Source organism: Mytilus edulis, chromosome 10 (assembly GCF_963676685.1).
Source record: "Mytilus edulis chromosome 10, xbMytEdul2.2, whole genome shotgun sequence".
In the NCBI taxonomy this organism is placed as follows: Eukaryota; Metazoa; Mollusca; class Bivalvia; order Mytilida; family Mytilidae; genus Mytilus; species Mytilus edulis.
The window spans coordinates 80278343-80294136 of NC_092353.1; the positions used below are offsets into that span (position 1 = coordinate 80278343).

General features: G+C 33.5%; 1 protein-coding gene across 4 annotated transcripts in view; it reads right to left on the reverse strand.

The window, feature by feature from the left end:
• Positions 1-3861: 3861 nt before the first annotated feature.
• LOC139491962 (agrin-like) overlaps positions 3862-15794 on the reverse strand; it is a 79863-nt gene continuing 67930 nt past the window's right edge. For all 4 annotated transcript variants that reach the window (XM_071279948.1, XM_071279950.1, XM_071279949.1 and 1 more), the window contains 2 exons: positions 4276-4401; positions 3862-3948 (listed from right to left, as the gene is read on the reverse strand). In XM_071279948.1, the coding sequence (XP_071136049.1) occupies positions 3885-3948; positions 4276-4401 (190 nt within the window). In that variant the 3' untranslated portion in view covers positions 3862-3884. The remainder of the gene's footprint in view (positions 3949-4275; positions 4402-15794) is intronic.

Sequence of the window (15794 nt, forward strand, 5' to 3'; positions counted from 1 at the left end):
TACATCAACTATTTCACATTTTGTCATTTCGGTGCCGTTTACATGTGTAGTAGCTAGGCTGACTTGACGTTGTGGAATTTGCTTACGTTGAAGGTCGCAAAGTGACCAAATACTTCTGCGTTTGGGCTTTGGTATAGTTAATTGGCAATCCGACAACATTTCCTTATTCTTACAATGTTTAGATTGACAAATCATTGAATCAAACTTGTAAAGGTTCCATGGCTTTTTTTTCTTTTCAGAAAGTTTCATATTCAAAAATTGCACATGGTTTGGTGTGAATTTATCATGCTGGAAATTCGCGACTTTTCAGGCGAGTTGAATTGTACAAATTGTTTAATTGGTCCTATCAGAATCGAGGCCTCCTTAAAAAAAAACGTCGATAAAGTGAAAGAAAAGCAAGCCAATATAAAAAAAAAACAACAACACTAAGGCTTACTCATTAGAGTTGTATCTAAAAGTGAAACTGGCCATGCAAGACCCTGATGGATAGGCAAGGTCGTTATACACCCACAAGTGCCGAAAGTGAAAATGCGGAAATATGTCATACTGTATATTTATAAATGTGCAACAATGAGGATGAGAATGGGGTTATCCCTTATAACAATAAAAGATCAACATAAACAATTTTCCGCGTTAAACGAAAACGATTGCTCATTATAAAAATTATGATGTGACGAATGGCATTTATGTATTAAATTAAATTAAGATAAGGCCAGAGACAAGGGGGTATTGATGGTACAGGCCTTATCTAACCTCAACTAGGGACCTCTCAGTGTATCCGATATTTGGGAATGAAAAAAAGGTACTTGAGAATGACAAATTTATTATCTAGTATTAATGATTCATTGAAAAGGTCGTGGGAAAAAAACGTTCTTAAATATTCTTCACATAATATTTTATGACTGTTGTTTAAATATACCTGCATCTATTAAGTATAAGTACGCATATTCTGGTTTGATTTAATGATATTTCTACAAAATACACACATCAGAACTTACTATAATTACTACGTAAAATTATAATGGTTGTAATCTTGTTTGTTCTTTTTCTTTCAGTTAACGCACTCCATCATAACATTGATGACTGTGTGCCGTGCATGCGGGGGTAAATTTACAATCTTATATTTACATCAAAACTAATAAGGCATTGGCGGATCCAGGGGGAGTTCCGGGGGTTGGACCCCCCTTTTTTCGGGCCAATCAATGCATTCGATTGTGCCTGATGTTCATATGATGAAATCATAATCTTTCAGTCAGTTTAATTGAAGTCTGGAGCTGGCATGTCAGTTAACTGCTAGTAGTCTGTTGTTATTTATGTATTATTGTCATTTTGTTTATTTTCTTTGGTAACATCTTCTGACATTAGACTCGGACTTCTCTTGAACTGAATTTTAATGTGCGTATTGTTATGCGTTTACTTTTCTACATTGGCCAGAGGTATAGGGGGAGGGTTGAGATCTCACAAACATGTTTAACCCCGCCGCATTTTTGCGCCTGTCCCAAGTCAGGAGCCTCTGGCCTTTGTTAGTCTTGTATTTTTTAATTTTAGTTTCTTGTGTACAATTTGGAAATTAGTATGGCGTTCATTATCACTGAACTAGTATATATTTGTTTGGGGGCCAGTTGGGGGACGCCTCCGGGTGCGGGAATTTCTCGCTGCATTGAAGACCTGTTGGTGACCTTCTGCTGTTGTTTTTTTCTATGGTCGGGTTGTTGTCTCTTTGGCACATTCCCCATTTCCATTCTCAATTTTATTCGAATGGGGACATATTGTTGGAACCCCTAGATCCGCCCCTGCAAGGAGTTACAATTACATGGTGTAGTATTGGTTAAGAACAGATGAAGGAATCTGTTCTCTGAAGGCTTCAACTGTGGTGCATTGGACAGCAGTAACTGGTAAAAGGTTTCATTGGATGACTGTCCTTGGATAGAAGGAAAACTTATGAGTCATTTTGTGCCTGTATGTGCCTGAATGAGTGACTGTGAGTGTATTGTCTTGTTCGACTGTCTGATGGTTATTAACAAGTTCGTGGGGTGTATTGCTACTTGGTGGTGTATAATTTTAAAGCAAAATATAAGCCTTGTTCTTATTCTTTTAAGTTCAAGTGTTGGCCAGTTAAGATGGTTAAGCATGTTTGTCACAGAGCTGGTGTTATGATATCGATTACAGGGGTCTCGATTACATATATACCTTTACTTGCTGCACGTCTTTGAACCATTTCTATTTGTGATTTTTGAGATTTTGTATGTGGGTATGTAAAGGTTGTTTGATTCAACTGAAAATTCCAGGACAGATAAATCGTGACCTGATGAAGAATTTTACCCCAATGTCAGATTTGCTCTAAATGCTTTGGTTTTTGAGATATAAGCCCAAATCTACATTTTACACCTATGTTCTATTTTTAGCCATTGCGGCCATCTTGGTATGCAGGCTTGGTCATCGAACGCATTTTTTAAACTAGATACATTGTACCTACCCCTGAATAATGATTATGGCCAAGTTTGGTTGAATTTGTCTCAGTATAGTTTCAGAGGAGGAGATTTTGGTAAAAGTTAACAGAAGACGGTGGACGCCAAGTGATGAGAAAAGCTCACGTGTCCTTTTTGGCTACGTGAAGTAAACGAGACCAGCAAACTATCAACTTTACTAGCATTAAAACACATAAAAAATATATTAAATCTTACCTTTTTATTATTGTTGACAATAAAGATATCCGAACACAACGTTAAAAGCAGAACACACTTGATAGTTAAAATGATTTATATTTTTAATGTAGGTTTCTGAATGTGAGTATATTTTACACCAGTCCTACTATCCCTCTGACAGCTCTGTGTGTTAATTTGATTAGGGATTAAGTGAGCTTAATTAATTACGGTCTTGTTAATCCAATTAAGCAATCATGGAGTCATGAACTTTTCTCCGTGAAGGTGATTTAGAAAAATCAGGATCAGGAAATAATAGATAAACCATCAAAACGTCATATTTGGATATATGACTTTGTGAGAAAAGATTGAAATTTAAATCGCAATTCAAACATAAAGAGTTGTCACCTTTGTCATGTTTTACACCCCAGAACCCCCCTCTTTCAATTCCAACGGACCAGACAAAAACACTTTATTAATATCGCTCGTGTCATGTTAATTAGATACATTTTATTAGATCATTATAAGGATACACTTCTTGGTGTTTGTTTAAGTTGCTCATTTACAAAAACGGCTTGAAAAGTTGATGAAGTGATATACTATATTTTTATATTGATAAAATTTCAAGGTTAAACTTTACTTATATACTTTTTTCAGGATTCGTATATTGCAGATGTTCGTTAATTTACTAGATGCTGTACATGTCCAAGGCATATATCTATACTATACAATGGTGGTTTTCCTGTTTGAACTATTTTACACTAGACATGCATTTGGGACTCTAAATAGCTTACTGTTTGGTTTGAGCCATGACTCCGTGTTAAAGCCGTATTTTTACTTTGACCGATAATGACTAAATGTTTAAATATTTGACCAATAATGTTACACTATTGTTTAAGATAAGGGTGAAGGTTGGTACCTATTAATTTTTTTTAACAAGATGCATTTGTTACCCCAGTCCTAAGTCAGGAATCTGATGTTCAGTAGTTGTCGTTTCTCCTTTGTCGTTTTTATATTGATTAGACCATTGGTTTCCCCGTTTGGTTAGTTTTACCTTAGTCATTTTCGGGGCCCTTTATTAGCTTGCTGTTCGGTGTGCCTAGGCTCCGTGTTGAAGACCTATATTAATTTATTATTTTTAAATTGTGACTTGGATGGAGAGTTGTCTCATTGGCATGCATCCCACATCTTCTTATTTCTAATGAAAAACACACAGTAGAACCATGTACATTTTTATTTATCTCATTTTTTGTAGAAAGGATCCCGCCAGCATGGACACTGCTTATTACAGGAAATAAGCACACCCCTGAAAAATAACAATAATAGTGAAACATTTATTTGTATCTGTGTATCTGTAAAGCCAATTAGAAGAGGTGTTACATCCAAAGTTAGATTGTTTAAGAATAATGTAATGATTGTACATGTATCTAAACATTATTTCAAAATATTTCACAGCATAAATTAATCATATATATATAATCTGAACATGTTTAATTAAAACCTTGACTTATACCGTAATCATTTTATACACCAGCTTTTATCAAGATATGATCTGTACCAAATTTGCCCTATATGTTGATTTTAATAATAGAATATACAAGAAGTAATCAATTGTCAGCAAATTTTAACTTACGCGCATTTTGCCCAGCATGCATTGTAATATGTTTTCCAATCATCACCACATACTGGACTGTATATATACGAACATGCACAATGCCTTTTACACGGACATCTACCAGTGCATTCTACTTTTATTGATCTATAAAAAAAAATAAAGATACTTCATAAATTTCCAGAGGCGCTTTTCTTTATTACATGCAGCAGAATGACTTGAGTTTGTAGGTATAGGATATAAAGAACTAAATGGTGGCCCCGTTGCCGGCAATGCTATTTTTAGCAATTATCTCCTAATAAGGCGTTTTCATTAAACTAATTATGGGAAATCTGTTGTTGTCTAATTGAAGCTCTATATCTATTTGTGATTTTACCGCACTCAAATATATATGGTCCCATGGCTTTTCTTGGTGAATTTTGGGGTTTTTCACGATACCTGACGATTTCGCAGAAAATTTTCCCTAATTTTGAGCAACATAAAAAAATTATTTTCGGCATTTCATACTATACATTTTAGGACAAATTTGTGCTTGCATGAAACTTCATTCATAATGCTTTCCAGAAGAAAAATTTATAAAAGATATAACAACCAATCACAGAGAGCCATCTATTTTTATCTCTATGTCATGTTCCCTTCATAAAATGGCTGCGCCCATGTAATTTTATTTGGTACATTGTAACCTATACGGTAATAAACAATTTTTGAAATTTGATTTTTTTTGCCGCATTAGTTACTTGAACATGGCTTGACTTCATTCTACTATGCAAAATATTTCATTGTTAACTGTATAATACACAGGAATTAATTTCTGGAGCCTACCCCTGTTTAAAAATTGGTAAAAAATTACACTGATTTTTATAGACATTACGGTACTGTTTGTTGCAGGTGTAATATTTTGCCTCTTTGTTAGTATTGCCTTTTCGAAGTAATCATGTGCTTCTGATATTGATCAACAGAAAATTTAATTTGAGTGACACTGTACTGAAAAACAAATAAAAAATTCGGACCAGTTCAATATGAAATAAATTCACTATTTTGAAACGGACTATAGCTTTATAAATCGGATACATGTGCACATTTTAGCTTCTTTTCGTAAAAAACATCCTCTGGTGGTCTATATTAGCTATACAAGTAGTATGGTAAATGTTTTGAATGATGCGAAATCGTTAAGCGTATGCAAATACCCTTGGAGCCGTTTTTACCAAAAAAGGGGGAGGGTTAAATCCGAAGATTTCTGTGTCATGTGATGTGACAAGATCAAACAAGTATCGCCAAAAGTTAGGCCTATGTATGGCTATCAAGCCTGTAAGACAAATTTTGGATAAAAACAGAAAAGACACACCAAGGCGATGAAATCCTGCACCTACCCGTATTTTGAAAGCAAATAAGAAACAGACTATAGCATGAAAACGGAATTTTTCACACAAATCACAACACTAGTGAAGCGTTTTTGATGTCTAAATCTTTCTGTAAATACAATTTTTGACATATTTTGAGACCATTATACGGTAATAAACAATTTTTGAAATTTGATTTTTTTTGCCGCATTAGTTACTTGAACATGGCTTGACTTCATTCTACTATGCAAAATATTTCATTGTTAACTGTATAATACACAGGAATTAATTTCTGGAGCCTACCCCTGTTTAAAAATTGGTAAAAAATTACACTGATTTTTATAGACATTACGGTACTGTTTGTTGCAGGTGTAATATTTTGCCTCTTTGTTAGTATTGCCTTTTCGAAGTAATCATGTGCTTCTGATATTGATCAACAGAAAATTTAATTTGAGTGACACTGTACTGAAAAACAAATAAAAAATTCGGACCAGTTCAATATGAAATAAATTCACTATTTTGAAACGGACTATAGCTTTATAAATCGGATACATGTGCACATTTTAGCTTCTTTTCGTAAAAAACATCCTCTGGTGGTCTATATTAGCTATACAAGTAGTATGGTAAATGTTTTGAATGATGCGAAATCGTTAAGCGTATGCAAATACCCTTGGAGCCGTTTTTACCAAAAAAGGGGGAGGGTTAAATCCGAAGATTTCTGTGTCATGTGATGTGACAAGATCAAACAAGTATCGCCAAAAGTTAGGCCTATGTATGGCTATCAAGCCTGTAAGACAAATTTTGGATAAAAACAGAAAAGACACACCAAGGCGATGAAATCCTGCACCTACCCGTATTTTGAAAGCAAATAAGAAACAGACTATAGCATGAAAACGGAATTTTTCACACAAATCACAACACTAGTGAAGCGTTTTTGATGTCTAAATCTTTCTGTAAATACAATTTTTGACATATTTTGAGACCATTATACGGTAATAAACAATTTTTGAAATTTGATTTTTTTTGCCGCATTAGTTACTTGAACATGGCTTGACTTCATTCTACTATGCAAAATATTTCATTGTTAACTGTATAATACACAGGAATTAATTTCTGGAGCCTACCCCTGTTTAAAAATTGGTAAAAAATTACACTGATTTTTATAGACATTACGGTACTGTTTGTTGCAGGTGTAATATTTTGCCTCTTTGTTAGTATTGCCTTTTCGAAGTAATCATGTGCTTCTGATATTGATCAACAGAAAATTTAATTTGAGTGACACTGTACTGAAAAACAAATAAAAAATTCGGACCAGTTCAATATGAAATAAATTCACTATTTTGAAACGGACTATAGCTTTATAAATCGGATACATGTGCACATTTTAGCTTCTTTTCGTAAAAAACATCCTCTGGTGGTCTATATTAGCTATACAAGTAGTATGGTAAATGTTTTGAATGATGCGAAATCGTTAAGCGTATGCAAATACCCTTGGAGCCGTTTTTACCAAAAAAGGGGGAGGGTTAAATCCGAAGATTTCTGTGTCATGTGATGTGACAAGATCAAACAAGTATCGCCAAAAGTTAGGCCTATGTATGGCTATCAAGCCTGTAAGACAAATTTTGGATAAAAACAGAAAAGACACACCAAGGCGATGAAATCCTGCACCTACCCGTATTTTGAAAGCAAATAAGAAACAGACTATAGCATGAAAACGGAATTTTTCACACAAATCACAACACTAGTGAAGCGTTTTTGATGTCTAAATCTTTCTGTAAATACAATTTTTGACATATTTTGAGACCATTATACGGTAATAAACAATTTTTGAAATTTGATTTTTTTTGCCGCATTAGTTACTTGAACATGGCTTGACTTCATTCTACTATGCAAAATATTTCATTGTTAACTGTATAATACACAGGAATTAATTTCTGGAGCCTACCCCTGTTTAAAAATTGGTAAAAAATTACACTGATTTTTATAGACATTACGGTACTGTTTGTTGCAGGTGTAATATTTTGCCTCTTTGTTAGTATTGCCTTTTCGAAGTAATCATGTGCTTCTGATATTGATCAACAGAAAATTTAATTTGAGTGACACTGTACTGAAAAACAAATAAAAAATTCGGACCAGTTCAATATGAAATAAATTCACTATTTTGAAACGGACTATAGCTTTATAAATCGGATACATGTGCACATTTTAGCTTCTTTTCGTAAAAAACATCCTCTGGTGGTCTATATTAGCTATACAAGTAGTATGGTAAATGTTTTGAATGATGCGAAATCGTTAAGCGTATGCAAATACCCTTGGAGCCGTTTTTACCAAAAAAGGGGGAGGGTTAAATCCGAAGATTTCTGTGTCATGTGATGTGACAAGATCAAACAAGTATCGCCAAAAGTTAGGCCTATGTATGGCTATCAAGCCTGTAAGACAAATTTTGGATAAAAACAGAAAAGACACACCAAGGCGATGAAATCCTGCACCTACCCGTATTTTGAAAGCAAATAAGAAACAGACTATAGCATGAAAACGGAATTTTTCACACAAATCACAACACTAGTGAAGCGTTTTTGATGTCTAAATCTTTCTGTAAATACAATTTTTGACATATTTTGAGACCATTATACGGTAATAAACAATTTTTGAAATTTGATTTTTTTTGCCGCATTAGTTACTTGAACATGGCTTGACTTCATTCTACTATGCAAAATATTTCATTGTTAACTGTATAATACACAGGAATTAATTTCTGGAGCCTACCCCTGTTTAAAAATTGGTAAAAAATTACACTGATTTTTATAGACATTACGGTACTGTTTGTTGCAGGTGTAATATTTTGCCTCTTTGTTAGTATTGCCTTTTCGAAGTAATCATGTGCTTCTGATATTGATCAACAGAAAATTTAATTTGAGTGACACTGTACTGAAAAACAAATAAAAAATTCGGACCAGTTCAATATGAAATAAATTCACTATTTTGAAACGGACTATAGCTTTATAAATCGGATACATGTGCACATTTTAGCTTCTTTTCGTAAAAAACATCCTCTGGTGGTCTATATTAGCTATACAAGTAGTATGGTAAATGTTTTGAATGATGCGAAATCGTTAAGCGTATGCAAATACCCTTGGAGCCGTTTTTACCAAAAAAGGGGGAGGGTTAAATCCGAAGATTTCTGTGTCATGTGATGTGACAAGATCAAACAAGTATCGCCAAAAGTTAGGCCTATGTATGGCTATCAAGCCTGTAAGACAAATTTTGGATAAAAACAGAAAAGACACACCAAGGCGATGAAATCCTGCACCTACCCGTATTTTGAAAGCAAATAAGAAACAGACTATAGCATGAAAACGGAATTTTTCACACAAATCACAACACTAGTGAAGCGTTTTTGATGTCTAAATCTTTCTGTAAATACAATTTTTGACATATTTTGAGACCATTATACGGTAATAAACAATTTTTGAAATTTGATTTTTTTTGCCGCATTAGTTACTTGAACATGGCTTGACTTCATTCTACTATGCAAAATATTTCATTGTTAACTGTATAATACACAGGAATTAATTTCTGGAGCCTACCCCTGTTTAAAAATTGGTAAAAAATTACACTGATTTTTATAGACATTACGGTACTGTTTGTTGCAGGTGTAATATTTTGCCTCTTTGTTAGTATTGCCTTTTCGAAGTAATCATGTGCTTCTGATATTGATCAACAGAAAATTTAATTTGAGTGACACTGTACTGAAAAACAAATAAAAAATTCGGACCAGTTCAATATGAAATAAATTCACTATTTTGAAACGGACTATAGCTTTATAAATCGGATACATGTGCACATTTTAGCTTCTTTTCGTAAAAAACATCCTCTGGTGGTCTATATTAGCTATACAAGTAGTATGGTAAATGTTTTGAATGATGCGAAATCGTTAAGCGTATGCAAATACCCTTGGAGCCGTTTTTACCAAAAAAGGGGGAGGGTTAAATCCGAAGATTTCTGTGTCATGTGATGTGACAAGATCAAACAAGTATCGCCAAAAGTTAGGCCTATGTATGGCTATCAAGCCTGTAAGACAAATTTTGGATAAAAACAGAAAAGACACACCAAGGCGATGAAATCCTGCACCTACCCGTATTTTGAAAGCAAATAAGAAACAGACTATAGCATGAAAACGGAATTTTTCACACAAATCACAACACTAGTGAAGCGTTTTTGATGTCTAAATCTTTCTGTAAATACAATTTTTGACATATTTTGAGACCATTATACGGTAATAAACAATTTTTGAAATTTGATTTTTTTTGCCGCATTAGTTACTTGAACATGGCTTGACTTCATTCTACTATGCAAAATATTTCATTGTTAACTGTATAATACACAGGAATTAATTTCTGGAGCCTACCCCTGTTTAAAAATTGGTAAAAAATTACACTGATTTTTATAGACATTACGGTACTGTTTGTTGCAGGTGTAATATTTTGCCTCTTTGTTAGTATTGCCTTTTCGAAGTAATCATGTGCTTCTGATATTGATCAACAGAAAATTTAATTTGAGTGACACTGTACTGAAAAACAAATAAAAAATTCGGACCAGTTCAATATGAAATAAATTCACTATTTTGAAACGGACTATAGCTTTATAAATCGGATACATGTGCACATTTTAGCTTCTTTTCGTAAAAAACATCCTCTGGTGGTCTATATTAGCTATACAAGTAGTATGGTAAATGTTTTGAATGATGCGAAATCGTTAAGCGTATGCAAATACCCTTGGAGCCGTTTTTACCAAAAAAGGGGGAGGGTTAAATCCGAAGATTTCTGTGTCATGTGATGTGACAAGATCAAACAAGTATCGCCAAAAGTTAGGCCTATGTATGGCTATCAAGCCTGTAAGACAAATTTTGGATAAAAACAGAAAAGACACACCAAGGCGATGAAATCCTGCACCTACCCGTATTTTGAAAGCAAATAAGAAACAGACTATAGCATGAAAACGGAATTTTTCACACAAATCACAACACTAGTGAAGCGTTTTTGATGTCTAAATCTTTCTGTAAATACAATTTTTGACATATTTTGAGACCATTATACGGTAATAAACAATTTTTGAAATTTGATTTTTTTTGCCGCATTAGTTACTTGAACATGGCTTGACTTCATTCTACTATGCAAAATATTTCATTGTTAACTGTATAATACACAGGAATTAATTTCTGGAGCCTACCCCTGTTTAAAAATTGGTAAAAAATTACACTGATTTTTATAGACATTACGGTACTGTTTGTTGCAGGTGTAATATTTTGCCTCTTTGTTAGTATTGCCTTTTCGAAGTAATCATGTGCTTCTGATATTGATCAACAGAAAATTTAATTTGAGTGACACTGTACTGAAAAACAAATAAAAAATTCGGACCAGTTCAATATGAAATAAATTCACTATTTTGAAACGGACTATAGCTTTATAAATCGGATACATGTGCACATTTTAGCTTCTTTTCGTAAAAAACATCCTCTGGTGGTCTATATTAGCTATACAAGTAGTATGGTAAATGTTTTGAATGATGCGAAATCGTTAAGCGTATGCAAATACCCTTGGAGCCGTTTTTACCAAAAAAGGGGGAGGGTTAAATCCGAAGATTTCTGTGTCATGTGATGTGACAAGATCAAACAAGTATCGCCAAAAGTTAGGCCTATGTATGGCTATCAAGCCTGTAAGACAAATTTTGGATAAAAACAGAAAAGACACACCAAGGCGATGAAATCCTGCACCTACCCGTATTTTGAAAGCAAATAAGAAACAGACTATAGCATGAAAACGGAATTTTTCACACAAATCACAACACTAGTGAAGCGTTTTTGATGTCTAAATCTTTCTGTAAATACAATTTTTGACATATTTTGAGACCATTATAGGATATAAAGAACTAAATGGTGGCCCCGTTGCCGGCAATGCTATTTTTAGCAATTATCTCCTAATAAGGCGTTTTCATTAAACTAATTATGGGAAATCTGTTGTTGTCTAATTGAAGCTCTATATCTATTTGTGATTTTACCGCACTCAAATATATATGGTCCCATGGCTTTTCTTGGTGAATTTTGGGGTTTTTCACGATACCTGACGATTTCGCAGAAAATTTTCCCTAATTTTGAGCAACATAAAAAAATTATTTTCGGCATTTCATACTATACATTTTAGGACAAATTTGTGCTTGCATGAAACTTCATTCATAATGCTTTCCAGAAGAAAAATTTATAAAAGATATAACAACCAATCACAGAGAGCCATCTATTTTTATCTCTATGTCATGTTCCCTTCATAAAATGGCTGCGCCCATGTAATTTTATTTGGTACATTGTAACCTATACGGTAATAAACAATTTTTGAAATTTGATTTTTTTTGCCGCATTAGTTACTTGAACATGGCTTGACTTCATTCTACTATGCAAAATATTTCATTGTTAACTGTATAATACACAGGAATTAATTTCTGGAGCCTACCCCTGTTTAAAAATTGGTAAAAAATTACACTGATTTTTATAGACATTACGGTACTGTTTGTTGCAGGTGTAATATTTTGCCTCTTTGTTAGTATTGCCTTTTCGAAGTAATCATGTGCTTCTGATATTGATCAACAGAAAATTTAATTTGAGTGACACTGTACTGAAAAACAAATAAAAAATTCGGACCAGTTCAATATGAAATAAATTCACTATTTTGAAACGGACTATAGCTTTATAAATCGGATACATGTGCACATTTTAGCTTCTTTTCGTAAAAAACATCCTCTGGTGGTCTATATTAGCTATACAAGTAGTATGGTAAATGTTTTGAATGATGCGAAATCGTTAAGCGTATGCAAATACCCTTGGAGCCGTTTTTACCAAAAAAGGGGGAGGGTTAAATCCGAAGATTTCTGTGTCATGTGATGTGACAAGATCAAACAAGTATCGCCAAAAGTTAGGCCTATGTATGGCTATCAAGCCTGTAAGACAAATTTTGGATAAAAACAGAAAAGACACACCAAGGCGATGAAATCCTGCACCTACCCGTATTTTGAAAGCAAATAAGAAACAGACTATAGCATGAAAACGGAATTTTTCACACAAATCACAACACTAGTGAAGCGTTTTTGATGTCTAAATCTTTCTGTAAATACAATTTTTGACATATTTTGAGACCATTATAGGATATAAAGAACTAAATGGTGGCCCCGTTGCCGGCAATGCTATTTTTAGCAATTATCTCCTAATAAGGCGTTTTCATTAAACTAATTATGGGAAATCTGTTGTTGTCTAATTGAAGCTCTATATCTATTTGTGATTTTACCGCACTCAAATATATATGGTCCCATGGCTTTTCTTGGTGAATTTTGGGGTTTTTCACGATACCTGACGATTTCGCAGAAAATTTTCCCTAATTTTGAGCAACATAAAAAAATTATTTTCGGCATTTCATACTATACATTTTAGGACAAATTTGTGCTTGCATGAAACTTCATTCATAATGCTTTCCAGAAGAAAAATTTATAAAAGATATAACAACCAATCACAGAGAGCCATCTATTTTTATCTCTATGTCATGTTCCCTTCATAAAATGGCTGCGCCCATGTAATTTTATTTGGTACATTGTAACCTATACGGTAATAAACAATTTTTGAAATTTGATTTTTTTTGCCGCATTAGTTACTTGAACATGGCTTGACTTCATTCTACTATGCAAAATATTTCATTGTTAACTGTATAATACACAGGAATTAATTTCTGGAGCCTACCCCTGTTTAAAAATTGGTAAAAAATTACACTGATTTTTATAGACATTACGGTACTGTTTGTTGCAGGTGTAATATTTTGCCTCTTTGTTAGTATTGCCTTTTCGAAGTAATCATGTGCTTCTGATATTGATCAACAGAAAATTTAATTTGAGTGACACTGTACTGAAAAACAAATAAAAAATTCGGACCAGTTCAATATGAAATAAATTCACTATTTTGAAACGGACTATAGCTTTATAAATCGGATACATGTGCACATTTTAGCTTCTTTTCGTAAAAAACATCCTCTGGTGGTCTATATTAGCTATACAAGTAGTATGGTAAATGTTTTGAATGATGCGAAATCGTTAAGCGTATGCAAATACCCTTGGAGCCGTTTTTACCAAAAAAGGGGGAGGGTTAAATCCGAAGATTTCTGTGTCATGTGATGTGACAAGATCAAACAAGTATCGCCAAAAGTTAGGCCTATGTATGGCTATCAAGCCTGTAAGACAAATTTTGGATAAAAACAGAAAAGACACACCAAGGCGATGAAATCCTGCACCTACCCGTATTTTGAAAGCAAATAAGAAACAGACTATAGCATGAAAACGGAATTTTTCACACAAATCACAACACTAGTGAAGCGTTTTTGATGTCTAAATCTTTCTGTAAATACAATTTTTGACATATTTTGAGACCATTATAGGATATAAAGAACTAAATGGTGGCCCCGTTGCCGGCAATGCTATTTTTAGCAATTATCTCCTAATAAGGCGTTTTCATTAAACTAATTATGGGAAATCTGTTGTTGTCTAATTGAAGCTCTATATCTATTTGTGATTTTACCGCACTCAAATATATATGGTCCCATGGCTTTTCTTGGTGAATTTTGGGGTTTTTCACGATACCTGACGATTTCGCAGAAAATTTTCCCTAATTTTGAGCAACATAAAAAAATTATTTTCGGCATTTCATACTATACATTTTAGGACAAATTTGTGCTTGCATGAAACTTCATTCATAATGCTTTCCAGAAGAAAAATTTATAAAAGATATAACAACCAATCACAGAGAGCCATCTATTTTTATCTCTATGTCATGTTCCCTTCATAAAATGGCTGCGCCCATGTAATTTTATTTGGTACATTGTAACCTATACGGTAATAAACAATTTTTGAAATTTGATTTTTTTTGCCGCATTAGTTACTTGAACATGGCTTGACTTCATTCTACTATGCAAAATATTTCATTGTTAACTGTATAATACACAGGAATTAATTTCTGGAGCCTACCCCTGTTTAAAAATTGGTAAAAAATTACACTGATTTTTATAGACATTACGGTACTGTTTGTTGCAGGTGTAATATTTTGCCTCTTTGTTAGTATTGCCTTTTCGAAGTAATCATGTGCTTCTGATATTGATCAACAGAAAATTTAATTTGAGTGACACTGTACTGAAAAACAAATAAAAAATTCGGACCAGTTCAATATGAAATAAATTCACTATTTTGAAACGGACTATAGCTTTATAAATCGGATACATGTGCACATTTTAGCTTCTTTTCGTAAAAAACATCCTCTGGTGGTCTATATTAGCTATACAAGTAGTATGGTAAATGTTTTGAATGATGCGAAATCGTTAAGCGTATGCAAATACCCTTGGAGCCGTTTTTACCAAAAAAGGGGGAGGGTTAAATCCGAAGATTTCTGTGTCATGTGATGTGACAAGATCAAACAAGTATCGCCAAAAGTTAGGCCTATGTATGGCTATCAAGCCTGTAAGACAAATTTTGGATAAAAACAGAAAAGACACACCAAGGCGATGAAATCCTGCACCTACCCGTATTTTGAAAGCAAATAAGAAACAGACTATAGCATGAAAACGGAATTTTTCACACAAATCACAACACTAGTGAAGCGTTTTTGATGTCTAAATCTTTCTGTAAATACAATTTTTGACATATTTTGAGACCATTATAGGATATAAAGAACTAAATGGTGGCCCCGTTGCCGGCAATGCTATTTTTAGCAATTATCTCCTAATAAGGCGTTTTCATTAAACTAATTATGGGAAATCTGTTGTTGTCTAATTGAAGCTCTATATCTATTTGTGATTTTACCGCACTCAAATATATATGGTCCCATGGCTTTTCTTGGTGAATTTTGGGGTTTTTCACGATACCTGACGATTTCGCAGAAAATTTTCCCTAATTTTGAGCAACATAAAAAAATTATTTTCGGCATTTCATACTATACATTTTAGGACAAATTTGTGCTTGCATGAAACTTCATTCATAATGCTTTCCAGAAGAAAAATTTATAAAAGATATAACAACCAATCACAGAGAGCCATCTATTTTTATCTCTATGTCATGTTCCCTTCATAAAATGGCTGCGCCCATGTAATTTTATTTGGTACATTGTAACCTATACGGTAATAA